This window comes from Microcaecilia unicolor, chromosome 1 (assembly GCF_901765095.1).
Source record: "Microcaecilia unicolor chromosome 1, aMicUni1.1, whole genome shotgun sequence".
In the NCBI taxonomy this organism is placed as follows: domain Eukaryota; kingdom Metazoa; phylum Chordata; class Amphibia; order Gymnophiona; family Siphonopidae; genus Microcaecilia; species Microcaecilia unicolor.
The window spans coordinates 405,630,545-405,643,522 of NC_044031.1; the positions used below are offsets into that span (position 1 = coordinate 405,630,545).

The 12,978-nt window shown below is 48.0% G+C and overlaps 1 protein-coding gene across 3 annotated transcripts in view; it reads right to left on the reverse strand.

Annotated features, from left to right (window-relative positions):
• NUP153 (nucleoporin 153) overlaps window positions 1–12,978 on the reverse strand; it is a 256,824-nt gene that overhangs the window by 208,655 nt on the left and 35,191 nt on the right. For all 3 annotated transcript variants that reach the window (XM_030211374.1, XM_030211384.1, XM_030211366.1), the window contains exons 3-4: window positions 5,260–5,508; window positions 4,772–4,914 (exon numbers count right to left, since the gene is read on the reverse strand). In XM_030211374.1, the coding sequence (XP_030067234.1) occupies window positions 4,772–4,914; window positions 5,260–5,508 (392 nt within the window). The remainder of the gene's footprint in view (window positions 1–4,771; window positions 4,915–5,259; window positions 5,509–12,978) is intronic.

The following is a 12,978-nucleotide window of genomic DNA, read 5'->3' on the forward strand; positions in this document are numbered from 1 at the left end:
AGAATAATATCCTTATTTTTGTTTTCAATCCCCTTCCTAATGATACCCAACATTCTATTTGCTTTCCTAGCCGCAGCAGCACATTGAGCAGAAGTTTTCAATGTATCATCAACGACGACACCTAGATCCCTTTCTCGGTCCGTGACTCCCAACGCTGAACCTTGCTATAGTTTGGGTTCCTCTTTCCCACATGCATCACTTTGCACTTGTTCACATTAAACGTCATCTGCCATTTAGACTCCCAGTCTTGTAAGGTCCTCTTGTAGTTTGTCACAATCTTCCTGCGATTTGACGACTTTGAATAACTTTTGTGTTGTCAGCAAATTTGATTACCTCATTAGTTACCCCCATCTCTAGGTCATTTATGAATATGTTAAAAAGCAGAGGTCCCAGCACAGATCCCTGAAGGACCCCACTAACTACCCTGCTCCATTGCGAATATTGACCTTTTAATCCTACTCTCTGTTTCCTATCTTTCAACCAGTTTTTAATCCACAGTAAGACACTACCTCCGATCCCATGTCCCTCTAATTTCCTCTGTAGTTCTTCATGAGGGACTTTATCAAATGCGTTCTGAAAATCTAGATACACAATACCAACAGCATCTTTGTCCACATGTTTTTTTACTCTTTCAAAGAAATGCAGCAGATTGATGAGGCAAGACTTCACTAAATCCATGTTGACTTTGTCCCATTAGTCCATGCTTTTGAACGTGCTCTGTAATTTTGTTCTTGATAATAGTCTCTACCATCTTGCCCGGCACCGACGTGAGACTCACCGGTCTATAATTTCCCGGGTCTCCTCTGGAACCTTTTTTAAATATCGGCGTTACATTGGCCACCCTCCAATCTTCTGGTACCACGCTCGATTTTAAGGATAAATTACAAATCAATAACAGTAGCTCTGCAAGCTCATTTTTTAGTTCTATCAGTATCCTGGGGTGAATACCATCCAGTCCAGGAGATTTGCTACTCTTCAGTTTGCAGAACTGCTCCATTACATCTTCAAGGTTTACAGATATTTCATTAAGTTTTTCCAATTCTTCAGCTTCAAATACCCTGTCCGGCACCGGTATCCCACCCAAATCTTCCTCGGTGAAGACCAAAGCAAAGAACTCATTTAGTTTTTCTGATATTTCTTTGTCTTCCTCGATCATCCCTTTTACACCCCAATCATCCAGCGGGCCAACCGATTCTTTTGCCGGTTTCCTGCTTTTAACATATCTAAAAAAAAATTTTACTATCAGTTTTCACCTCTAACGCTATCTTTCCTTCAAAATCCCTCTTTTCCTTTCTTATCAGCGCTTTGCATCTGACTTGACATTCCTTATGCTGCTCCTTATTTTCTTCATTCGGTTCCTTCTTCCATTTTCTGAAAGATTCCTTTTTAACTCCAATAGCCTCCTTTACCTCACTTTTTAACCATGCCGGCTGTCGTTTGATTTTCCGTCCTCCTTTTCTGATGCGTGGAATGTGTTTGGCCTGGGCCTCCAGGACGGTGTTTTTGAACAGCATCCACGCCTGTTGTAGGTTTCTGTTCTTCTCATTTTATCATAGCTTCCTTTTTTAAAGTTAAACGCTAACATATTTGACTTCCTATGTTTACCTTTTTGAAAACAAATTTCAAAGTCGATCATGTTATGATCACTGTTGTCAAGCAGCCCTCACACCGTTACCTCCCGTACCAGACCATGTGCTCCACAAATGACTAAGTCTAGAATTTTCCTTCTCTCATCAGCTCCTGTACCAGCTGCTCCATAAAGCTGTCCTTTATTTCATCCAAGGAGTTCCTGCTGAGAAAGACCACCCCACACTCATGGACCCAACAATGTGAGCTGCTGACAAGATTTTTCTCTGCCCAACTCACGAGGGAGGCTGCCTCCACTGCCACTGGATGGCTGTAGGTTCCTCCCGCCTTGCTTGTTGATATAAGCCACTGCTGTGGCATTGTCAGAGAAAATACGGACCAGGGCCCCTGCCAGAAAGGGAGCAAAGTCGCATAAGGCAATACACACTGACCTGAGCTCCAAATTGATTTTTTGACCATGAGACACTCCTGTTCCATCCAGATGCCCTGTGCCAGATGGAATTGTAATGAGCTCTCCAACCTGACCTGCTGGCGTCTGTTTTCACTACCTCCCATTAATTTATCAGAAAGGGAGCTCTGATGGTCAAATTCCTGGGTGACAACCACCACCGCATACATTTGGCAACCAGCATCCAAGGAAGATGAAGGCCGTACTTCTGTGACACTAGAAATCAGTTGCTGAGAAGAGACTCCTGAAATGGCCACATACGAGTCCTTGCCCATGGCACCACTTCCATCGCTGCCAACATTGACTGAAGAACCTAGACGTCTGCCTTGACTGAGATGACGACAAATCTGTTGAACCAGCTTTGACCTCTGGCGTTCATTGAAGATCTTCTCCCGTACTGTGTGAAATAGAACACCCAGATACACCAGTGTCTGCGATGGAGTTAGGTTGCTCCTCTCGAAACTGATCACCCAACTCAACAACTACAGAAGATGGAAAACTGTCCATCGCCGCCATGCTGACCAAATAGGATGACGCACAATTAAGCCAGTCATCGAGATATGGGTGAACTCAGATTCCAGGATACCAAAGGAAAAACGTCACCACCACCACAACCTTGGCAAACATTCTTAGAGCCGTGGCAAGACCGAAGGGCAAAGCCCTGAATTGAAAGTGATGGTCCAACACTGCAAAACGTAGAAATCTCAGATGAGGCAGCCATATGGGTGCATGCAAATACGTTTTCTTGAGATAGAGGGTGGTAAGAAATTCACTCGCTTGAACCAAAGTTATGACTGCTCAGTGTTTCCATGTGAAAGCAGGACAACCAGAAGCAGTGGTTTAGACCTTTGAGATCTAAGGCCAGGTGCCTTCCTTCTTTGGGACAACGAAGTAAATAGAGTATCTGCCTTGTCCTTCTTCCGCCTGGGGAAATGAACAATAGCCTGGAGTGCCAGCAAGGAATGTACAATGGCCTGAACCTTGACCACCTTTGGTTCCCCTTCAACATGGAGACCAGGCAGAAGAACTCCAACCTGTAACTTCTGTAAGAATAAAATAGCAGTTGTGCTCCACTCATAGTAAGACAGAGGCTGTTCCTCACTGCCAGTTGGCACCAACAAAATGGTGCACATTCCCGCACTCTCCTGCATCAAATTGAGAGCCCGACGACCATTTCCTCCGTGTCCTGTGGGATTTCTGGCTTGCACACACTGTAATGTCTTGGTGCCAGCCAGTGGGTCCCATAGCGGGAACACTGCTTAACTGCCTTCGTGGGAGTCACTATTCACCCCATCACAAGCACAGCACAAAGTGGTCCTGTCCCCACAAGTGGTTCTGAGTCAAACTTTAATCAGACTTACCACTACCAGCTGCTCCCCCTAAGTTCACAGTCTCCACAAGTCTTACCCCAGATGAGAAAGGATCAGGACAGATACTATGTCCCACGCTCTCCAGTAAACCTGTTGTGCTGAAAAAGGAGAGGGCCACAGGAAACAGGGGTGAAGGGAGGGAAGAAGTAAATTTGTGGGGCTCCACAAACAGGGATCTGAACACCTCAGGATATGATTCTGCAGACTCAAGCCACCCAACAAGCACAACTGGGGACAAGTTGACCAATGGGTCCAGGACCAAACCACTCAGAACCAGAGGCTGAAAAGTGTGTCTACCCACCTGCTGGAGATAGAACATACTGAGCAGCTGGACTGGATGCCAAGCGAGAGACAGATATATGTCTCAGCTCAGTTTTCAGTTCTCTATCTCCATATGTTGGACACAACTAACCCACAGATTCTGGAATAGTAGGAAGCTACGTAATGGAATCCATAGTTCCCATCAGTGGCATGCACCCCACCTGTTGCTGTACTGGAGAATTAGTATTCAGTGGACCAATTCTATTATAAATTACAAGAGGACTTCAAAACTGCACCACGAGCAAACCTCAACAGTTCTGTTACATGCATACTGGGTTTCCAACAGGGCTGTGGAGTTGAAGTAGTGGAGTCAGTCAGAAGGAATTTTGTGTGGAGTAAAAAAAAAAAATGCACTGACTCCAACTTCAAAATAAAAACATTGCATATTCATTTAACATAGTTCTTTTGTTCAGTTTCTTTGGTCTATTAGTCCTATTTTTGTACATAGCTATGTTTCAGTAATCAAATTTCTCTTACATTTACTACGGATTTACTATAAGATAGAGCCAGGGTTGCAAAGGAGGAGGAGGAGTCAAAGGTTTGGTGTACCAACTCCACAGCCCTGCTTACCAATGAAATCCACAACACACATAGGGACTGAAGAGTGAGAGATCCTGCTTTACCAGCGGATTTTCCAGAGGTGGGGGTAATCTCAACACAAGACCTTCAGCCTGAATTAAACCTGTAATGTCATCAGCATTACTCGATATGCCAAGCCTTATTACACACAGCAGCTTAAGATCCATTCTTTACAGTTAAGGAAAACCTCTTCCTGATTAGACAGTTACTGGTAATTAAACATTCTGTCCAAGATAAAGAGTCAGACAGGACAAACTGCTAAGTGCCCCATTCCAGAAGCGTTTACTGCTTTTCGATTGAAATGTTTTCATTTTTAGAAAATCTTATGCTTTTAAGCAAATAGATGCCTCCTGCATTTGAGGTTGAAAAAATAAAACCCAAAACAAAACATCTCAGAGAACTGGCACACTGCTCTTCAACCAATGATATCATTCAGACTCATCAAATGTAAACACATGATGCTCACCGGGGATAAGGTTACAAATGCAGATGGATTAAAGGCTGGCGGCTTCCTACAGCTCGTGGAATTGTGCTGGGAAAATGAATGGGAACGATCAATCTCTGCTGACCATAGAGAGGGCCCAGCGACACTCTTTGACACAGCTACATCTAAAAGGAAAAAAAGTAGAAAAAAATGCATAAAAGATACAAGACAAACATGTATTTCACATTAATGCTACTAGAGCTGTTATCAGCTCATTTCACCTGTTGTCTGTAGGTCCTCTGCAGCTCATTTTAACTTGTTAATGGGGTAAGGGAGAAAGGAGATGGAGAGGTAATATCTACTGCTGTGGAAGTTAATAGCACAGGAGGTTGATGAAAACAGAGCAACTTAAAGCTAACACCTTCATTGTCACCAAAAAAAAAGTATGAGGCAGGTCCCACCCACTATGACCACAACCAGATGCAGGAGGGCGGTGGGCTGGGTAAGCTAAGCTATGAAGCCAGTCTCACCTTTATCTGATGCTCGAGAGGAGAAACCACTGGTAGTTGAGATGTTATCATCATCGTGCTGAGAGGCAGAGTCTTTGATTTCTTTGACAAGAGAAAATCCCGAACTGCCGATGGGGAATGCAGAGGATGTGGAGGGCTGACAGTGAAGTGCCGGAGGGTCTGACATGGTGAAGTTTAGGTGGGTTCGATGGAGAGAGGGTCTTGTTAACACATCAGAGTAATTTAATGCTGACCTGCTGGTTGAAGGTTCTGAAAAGGAATGACAGTGCACAATGGACATTGTGAGCTATAAGCAGAACACATGCTGTGCGAGAACCCCGCCCCACCCCCAGATGATCTGTAAGGGGTCCACAAGGGATTACCTGACAGTTTCAGTACAACTCCATCATGTCACTCATAGAAGGCTAGACAAAACAGAGGGCTTTCCTCCAGCAAATTGATTTATTTTTTTCAGACTACTACAAAAAATTGAAGCTGTTGCTGATTTGATAATGTGATAGTTTCAGTTTTGGTAAAACTAGTGCTTCAACAGTTTACTTGTGGCAAACTTTCATAAAGTCAAACTTTCAACTACACAGTAATATAATGATACAGCTTTCATATCTTAAAAGATGGAAAAGGTGTGTCTTAAGGGAAAATTAGGTTCTTACCTTGGTAATTTTCTTTCCTTTAGTCATAGCAGATGAAGCCATTACGTATGGGTTATGTCCATCAACCAGCAGGGGAGATAGCGAGCACTCAAACTTTCACAGTGCCCTCTTGGCCAGCTAGCTCCACTGCCTCTTCAGTATTTGAAGCTTCCAAAGTAGTATGGCAAACCGCAATGGGAATTACAAGAGCTTTCCTCACAGCGAACGATGGCCCATCACAAGGGCATGAACTCATAAAGGAGGGAATGCACATCCTCCTGGAGGGAATAAACTCATCCTCCTTATTGTATAAGTGGAGGGGAACACACGCGCCTCCTGGAGGGAATCACACATCCTCCCAACACACTGGAGGGAATGAACTCATCCTCCTATTTATAGAACTGGAGGGGAACACACGCGCCTCCTGGAGGGAATGAACACATCCTCCTAAATTTAAACTGAACATGAATCCTGAAGATTGTTTTCCAACTTTCTCCCAAGGAAGGAACTTCAGGAAATTAGAACAGAACCTGAAAAACAGATTCACAGCATACAGACAATCATACAGGGAGGGCTCATGGCTTCATCTGCTATGACTAAAGGAAAGAAAATTACCAAGGTAAGAACCTAATTTTCCCTTCCTTGTCATCAAGCAGATGAAGCCATTACGTATGGGATGTAACAAAGCAATCCCTAGATAGGGTGGGAACAAGCCACACCACGCGCTAGCACTTGTGCACCAAAACGCGCATCCCTCCTGGCAGCCACATCCAGCCTGTAATGTCGGGCAAAGGAGAGCTTAGAAGCCCATGTTGCTGCACTGCATATCTCTTGAAGAGAGAGTGCTCCAGTTTCAGCCCAAGAGGAAGAAATCGCTCTAGTAGAATGTGCCTTAAAGGCTACAGGCGGAACCCTGCCGGCCAGCAGATAAGCTGAAAAGATAGTTTCTTTGAGCCAGCGGGCAATAGTGGCTTTAGACGCTGGAGACCTTCTGCGAGAACCGGATAGCAAAACAAACAGATGATCAGAAGTCCTGAAAGAGTTAGTAACTCGCAGATACTGCAGCAGAGTCCTGCGCACATCCAAAAGGTGCAGCTGCCCAAAAGATTCTGGAAACTCTTCCTCTGAAAAAGAGGGCAAGAAAATAGGCTGGTTTAAGTGAAAGGCTGAAACCACCTTAGGCATAAAGGAAGGCACGGTCCGAACCGTGACTCCAGACTCTGAAAATTGCAGAAATGGGTCTCTACAGGACAGCGCCTGGAGCTCTGACACCCGTCTCGCCGAGGTAATGGCCACCAGAAAAACGGCCTTCAGTGTCAAGTCTTTCTCCGATGCTCGCCGAAGCGGCTCAAAAGGAGATGCCTGCAGGGTTTTCAAAACTAGCCCCAGGTTCCAAGCTGGACAGGGTGCTCGCACTGGAGGTCGGAGCCGAAGTACCCCTCTAAGAAACCATGCCACATCTGGGTGAGCAGCCAAAGACACGCCTTCCACCTTACCACGAAGGGAGGCCAACGCTGCCACCTGCACCCGCAGGGAATTATAGGCCAAGCCTTTTTGTACACCTTCCTGCAAAAAGTCCAGAATCGGCGAGACAGGAGCCCACATTGGAACAATGGCTCTGGGAGCACACCAAGACTCAAACAGGCACCAAATCCTGGCATAAGCCACGGAAGTGGACCGCTTGCGGGCTTGCAGGAGAGTGGAAATAACTTTATTGGAATAACCTTTATCCCTCAATTGCGCCCTCTCAATAGCCATGCCGTAAGACCAAAGCGGCCGGCGTCCTCCATGGCTACCGGTCCCTGAGTCAACAGGTTCGGTACCAGAGGTAACGGCAGAGGAGCCTCCAGGAGCATCTGTCGGAGGTCTGCATAACAAGGTCTCTTTGACCAATCCGGGGCGATGAGGACCACTTCTCCTGGGTGCAGCCGAATCCGCAAGAGCAGGCGCCCTATCAAGGGCCATGGGGGAAACACATAAAGTAGACCCGGAGGCCAGGGTTGAGCCAAGGCATCCAACCCCGCCGAGCGAGGATCTCTCCGTCTGCTGAAGAAGCACGGGACTTTGGTATTGGCACTTGTCGCCATTAGATCCATCATGGGCTTGCCCCATTTGGCACAGATCTGCAGGAATACTTAGTCTGCCAGATTCCATTCTGCTGGATCGATCTGACGCCTGCTCAGATAATCGGCCTGCACATTGCTCTGACCTGCAATATGAGCTGCCGACAGACACTGAAGATGCAGCTCGGCCCAGTGGCAAATCAGTTCGGCCTGCGCGGCTAGTGCTCTGCACCTTGTTCCGCCTTGTCGATTTATATAGGCCACCGTTGTCGTGTTGTCCGACATCACTCTGACAGCCAATCCTTCCAGGGTCACTTGAAAGGCCAGAAGCGCCTGAAACACTGCTTTCAACTCTAGGCGGTTGATGGACCACTCCGACTCCTCGGGTGTCCATAGACCCTGGGCATGCTTCCCCTTGCAGTGTGCGCCCCAGCCCTTCAGGCTGGCATCTGTTACCACTAGGCACCAAACGGGGAGCGTCAGCGGCATTCCTCGCCGCAGCATGCTGTCCGAGAGCCACCACTCCATGCTGAGACGGGCCGCAGGGAGCCAAGTAAGTCTGCATTGGTAATCCTGAGAAATAGGAGACCATCTCCGGAGTAGGGAATACTGTAGAGGTCTCAGGTGCGCTCTCGCCCGCGGTACCACTTCCATCGTGGCTGTCATCGATCCCAGCAGCTGGACAATGTCCCAAGCTCGCGGGCGGGGCATCCTCAGGAGCAGACGGACCTGATTCTGAAGCTTGCACCGCCTTAGCTCGGGTAGGAACACATAACCCGAGACTGTGTCGAACATGGCCCCCAAAAACTCTAGAGATTGTGAAGGGGACAGGTGACTTTTGGCCATATTGACGACCCAGCCTAGAGATTGCAGTACTGAGACCACTCTGGCTGTAGCTTGTAAGCTCTCTGTTGCAGAGTCTGCTCTGATGAGCCAGTCGTCTAGGTACGGCTGAACCCTGATACCTTCTCGCCTGAGAAAAGCAGCTACTACCACCATTACCTTCAAAAAGGTTCGGGGAGCTGTGGCGAGGCCAAAAGGCAAGGCCCTGAACTGGAAATGTTTTCCCAACACCGCAAACCTCAGAAACTTCTGGTGCAGGGGCCAAATCGGAATGTGCAAGTAAGCTTCTTTCAGGTCTAGAGACGTGAGAAACTCTCCTGGCTGAACCGCCGCAATGACGGAGCGCAGGGATTCCATGTGGAAATGCCGCACTCTCAAGGACTTGTTCACTTCTTTTAAGTCCAGAATAGGGCGCCTTGCTCGGTGGGAGGCACTGGGGTCACTGCCCCTAACTGAATCAGACCTTGTAAAGTCTCCTCCACCGCCGCCCGTTTGACGGCAGAACCGCATCGGGACTCCACAAACACGTCTCTTACTGGGGCGTTGAATTCTATTCTGTATCCATCTCTGATCAGGTCCAGAACCCACTGATCTGAGGAAATCTTGGCCCACTCCTCGACAAAGAGGGAAAGGCGTCCTCCGATGACAGGCATCGAGGAGAGGGCCGGCGCACCATCATTGAGAGGGTCGCCCCTGAACTCCTGGTCTTGAGCCACCAGCTGCGAAACGCTTGTCCGAGCAAAAGGAGTTCCTCTGCTGACCACAGGCACGAGAAGTGAACCCAGCAGAACGCCCCGGGCGGTACCTTCTAGCTTCACGGAAGCGAGGTCTGTACGAGGAGTGGACCGCCTGGCCCTTAGAGGAAGGCCTCTGCCTATCTTCGGGCAAGCGCTGGGGTTTTGGATCACCCAGGCCTTTCACAATTTTCTCTAACTCCTCACCAAATAGGAGAAGTCCTTGAAAAGGCAACTTCACCAACCTTTGCTTAGAGGCCATGTCCGCTGCCCAGTGTCGTAGCCACAGACGACGGCGAGCCGCCACTGCTACTGCCATTTGTTTAGCCGAAGCTCTGACAAGGTCATAAAGGGCATCAGCCAGAAAGGACAAGGCCACCTCCATCCGCGGAGCCACATCCAAGAAGGGCTCCGCTCCATCTCCGGGCTGAGCCACTGCCTGTTGCAGCCAAGCTAGGCAGGCTCTCACAGCATAACAGCTGCATGCAGACGCCCGAACAGTGAGACCTGCAATTTGAAAGGACCGTTTCAAAGCTGTTTCCAGCCTACGGTCTTGAACATCCTTCAGGGCAACACCTCCTTCAACAGGGAGGGTAGTTCTCTTTGTCACCGCAGTGACTAGGGCATCCACTGTAGGCATTTGAAAACGAGCCATATGTCCCTCACGCAGAGGGTATAAATGCTCCATAGCCCTGGAAAATCTCAAATGTCCCTCGGGGTCAGCCCACTGAGCCGAAACAAGCTCTAGGATGGAGTCATGCAAAGGGAAGGCCCGAGCAGCTTTCTTGGTACTAGCCATCCTGGGATTACCCGAGGAGGCCATGCCACTGTCAGGATCTTCAATCGAGAGGGCCTGCAGGGTATCTGAAATAAGCGCTGGCAGCTCATCACGGTGGAAAATCCTCACCGCGGAGGGATCATCCAGATCCTGTGGTAAATCCGCACCTGACTCTGGTTCCTCAGACCAAGAACGTCTGTCAGAGTTCTCCGAATCCTCACACCCCGACCACGGGGGGGGGGGGGGGGGGGGGGGGGGGGGGGGGGGGGGGGGGGGGGAAAGGTGCACCACAATCTGAAGGGGAATTAACCCTTCTGCGCTTATCTTTAGGTCAAGCATCCGGGAAAAAAACCTCACTGGGCAGTCCCAGGCCAGAATCCATCGGGGGGGGGGGGGGGGGGGGGGGGCAATCAGAGGAGCCTCAGGCGACCCTTGAGGAAGGCTCTTTTCATCATGTATGCTTTATGCAGTAAAAGCACAAAATCCGGGGAGAAAATCTCACCCTGGGCACCCAAATCCTGTCCGGTGCTAGCCACTCCTGAAATAACCTCATCTCGAGGTGCCCCACCCGGCTCAGGTCTCTCCGTGTCCACGGAGGCCGCGCCATGCGGTGTAAGCAAAATAGCGCCTGCTGCCAGCTCAGAGCGGGAAGAAACATCGCTCGCCATGCTCGGGCCGGCTCCTACGCCAATACAGCACGATTTACAGAGCCCTGCTGCTGATCTGCGCTTGCCAGAAGTGGAACAGCGCTTTACATTGTCCGCAGCCATCGCCGAAAAATGGCGGTAAAATCCAAAATGGCGGTTTCGCACCAAAATCGCCCCGATCGCGGGCCCACCCCGGAGGAGTTGGAAAACACTCTTACCTCAAAGGATCTAGTGTACAACTACGATCCTACTGAAAATCAATTTAAAAACCTCTGTTCCAGCGTCTCTGCGTTTAAAAAAGCGACGCAACTTTTTTTTTTTAAGCTGTGAGGAAAGCAGAGGTATTGAAGACTCCGGAGGCTCAGATGAGTGGGAAAGGCAGGGAAAGGGCGAACCTATATGCCTGCATCCACTGTTGGTGGGTAAGGACAGGGAAAACAAGGCAATATGTCCACATCCACGGAGGTATGGGTAAGGCAGGGAAAGGGCTAACCTATGTGCCTTTAAAGTGAAGCTGCTATAGCCTCCAACACCCCGGTTAACAACTGGCAAGCCAGGAACCACCTCCCGGCAGATTTTTCTGGAGCTCAAACAAGCTGCAGCCACCCTGCTAAGGGAGATAGAGAATACTGAAGAGGCAGTGGAGCTAGCTGGCCAAGAGGGCACTGTGAAAGTTTGAGTGCTCTCTATCTCCCCTGCTGGTTGATGGACATAACCCATACGTAATGGCTTCATCTGCTTGATGACAAGGAAGGGTTATTTGCATTAGACAGCTGTTGACAGATGCATTCTCAGCAACTTTCTCCTACAGACAAGACAATCTTGCCTTATTTGATAACAGCATTAGGAAGTGGTCACCCTCCCTCTTTCCCATGGGCCAATGCTTAACGCTGGTACTAGAGGAGATTAGCACCGGACTAGCGCTGCATTAGTGAGTGCAGACTGCTCAGAAGGCTCTAGCATGGGAGACAATGTGAATGCCAAAGGTTAACACAAATAGCATGCAAATAGTCAAACATATGCTAATGAAGCTAATTTCCTATTCCCTCCCAAAGTTCAGAGAACAGCAAACAAAACAATAATGGCCTTACCGCTGAAAACCTAACGCCAGCTTAGAGAACATGCTGGAGTGTTTGAAGAGATTTCCCAAGATTATTTCTTTATAAGATGCACAGTTTTCATTTAATTTGAAAGCAGAAGGAAGCCCGTGCAAGCCTCTAAGCGCTGGTAGTATGCGAGTCACAGGAAAAACTGAAAGTGAAAGCACACATTAGCAGTGTTTTCTGCACTTAAATATAAGCTTTTCAGATGAAAATTTGAAAAGCTTATATATTAAAAGCACAGAAGAACAGTGCCAATGTGTGCTTTGCTTCCGGGTTTGACTGGTGCATGTCTACAAGAGCTGTGCTCATCGCAAAACTCTTGTGTGTATGCACCAGGCATGTTCCTCCCTGTTGATTTCATTTAAACAGGGTGCATATCATTTGCATCTTTTTACAGTTGAGCATTGGGGAGCTATCTTTTAGTGCTGCTCCCGAGGTATTGGTCAGGCATTGTTCCAGATACCACTGACTTAAGAATGCCAAAGAGCCAATGCTCAACAGTTTGCGGTAGAGTCCTCACTTTCAGTTCTTCTCTGTCCAGAAGAGGTGCTGTGAGGACTTACCGAGCAGGACAGAATTTATTATTTGTTGGGAAATTGCTTTTAAACTTGGGGAAAGGTAGACAGTTAAATAGGTGAGCTCAGTGTCTTTACTTTTTTTTTTTTTATTTATAGAAGTCTTTATTGAGCATTAAGAACATAATACAGAACATTGTTAACACAGCTCATAACATCATACTCCAAGTGGGCCAAACACCAGTGTGAATAGTTTCAAAAGGTACCTATAGTGTCATTGGTCCCACCATAACCACAATATGTACTTCACGTTTTTATACAATTTTTTTATTACCCATCCTTCCCTTCCCTCCTAAACTCCCCCCAACGAGACCCCACCTCCCCTCCCCCCCTTCTCAGACCAAACA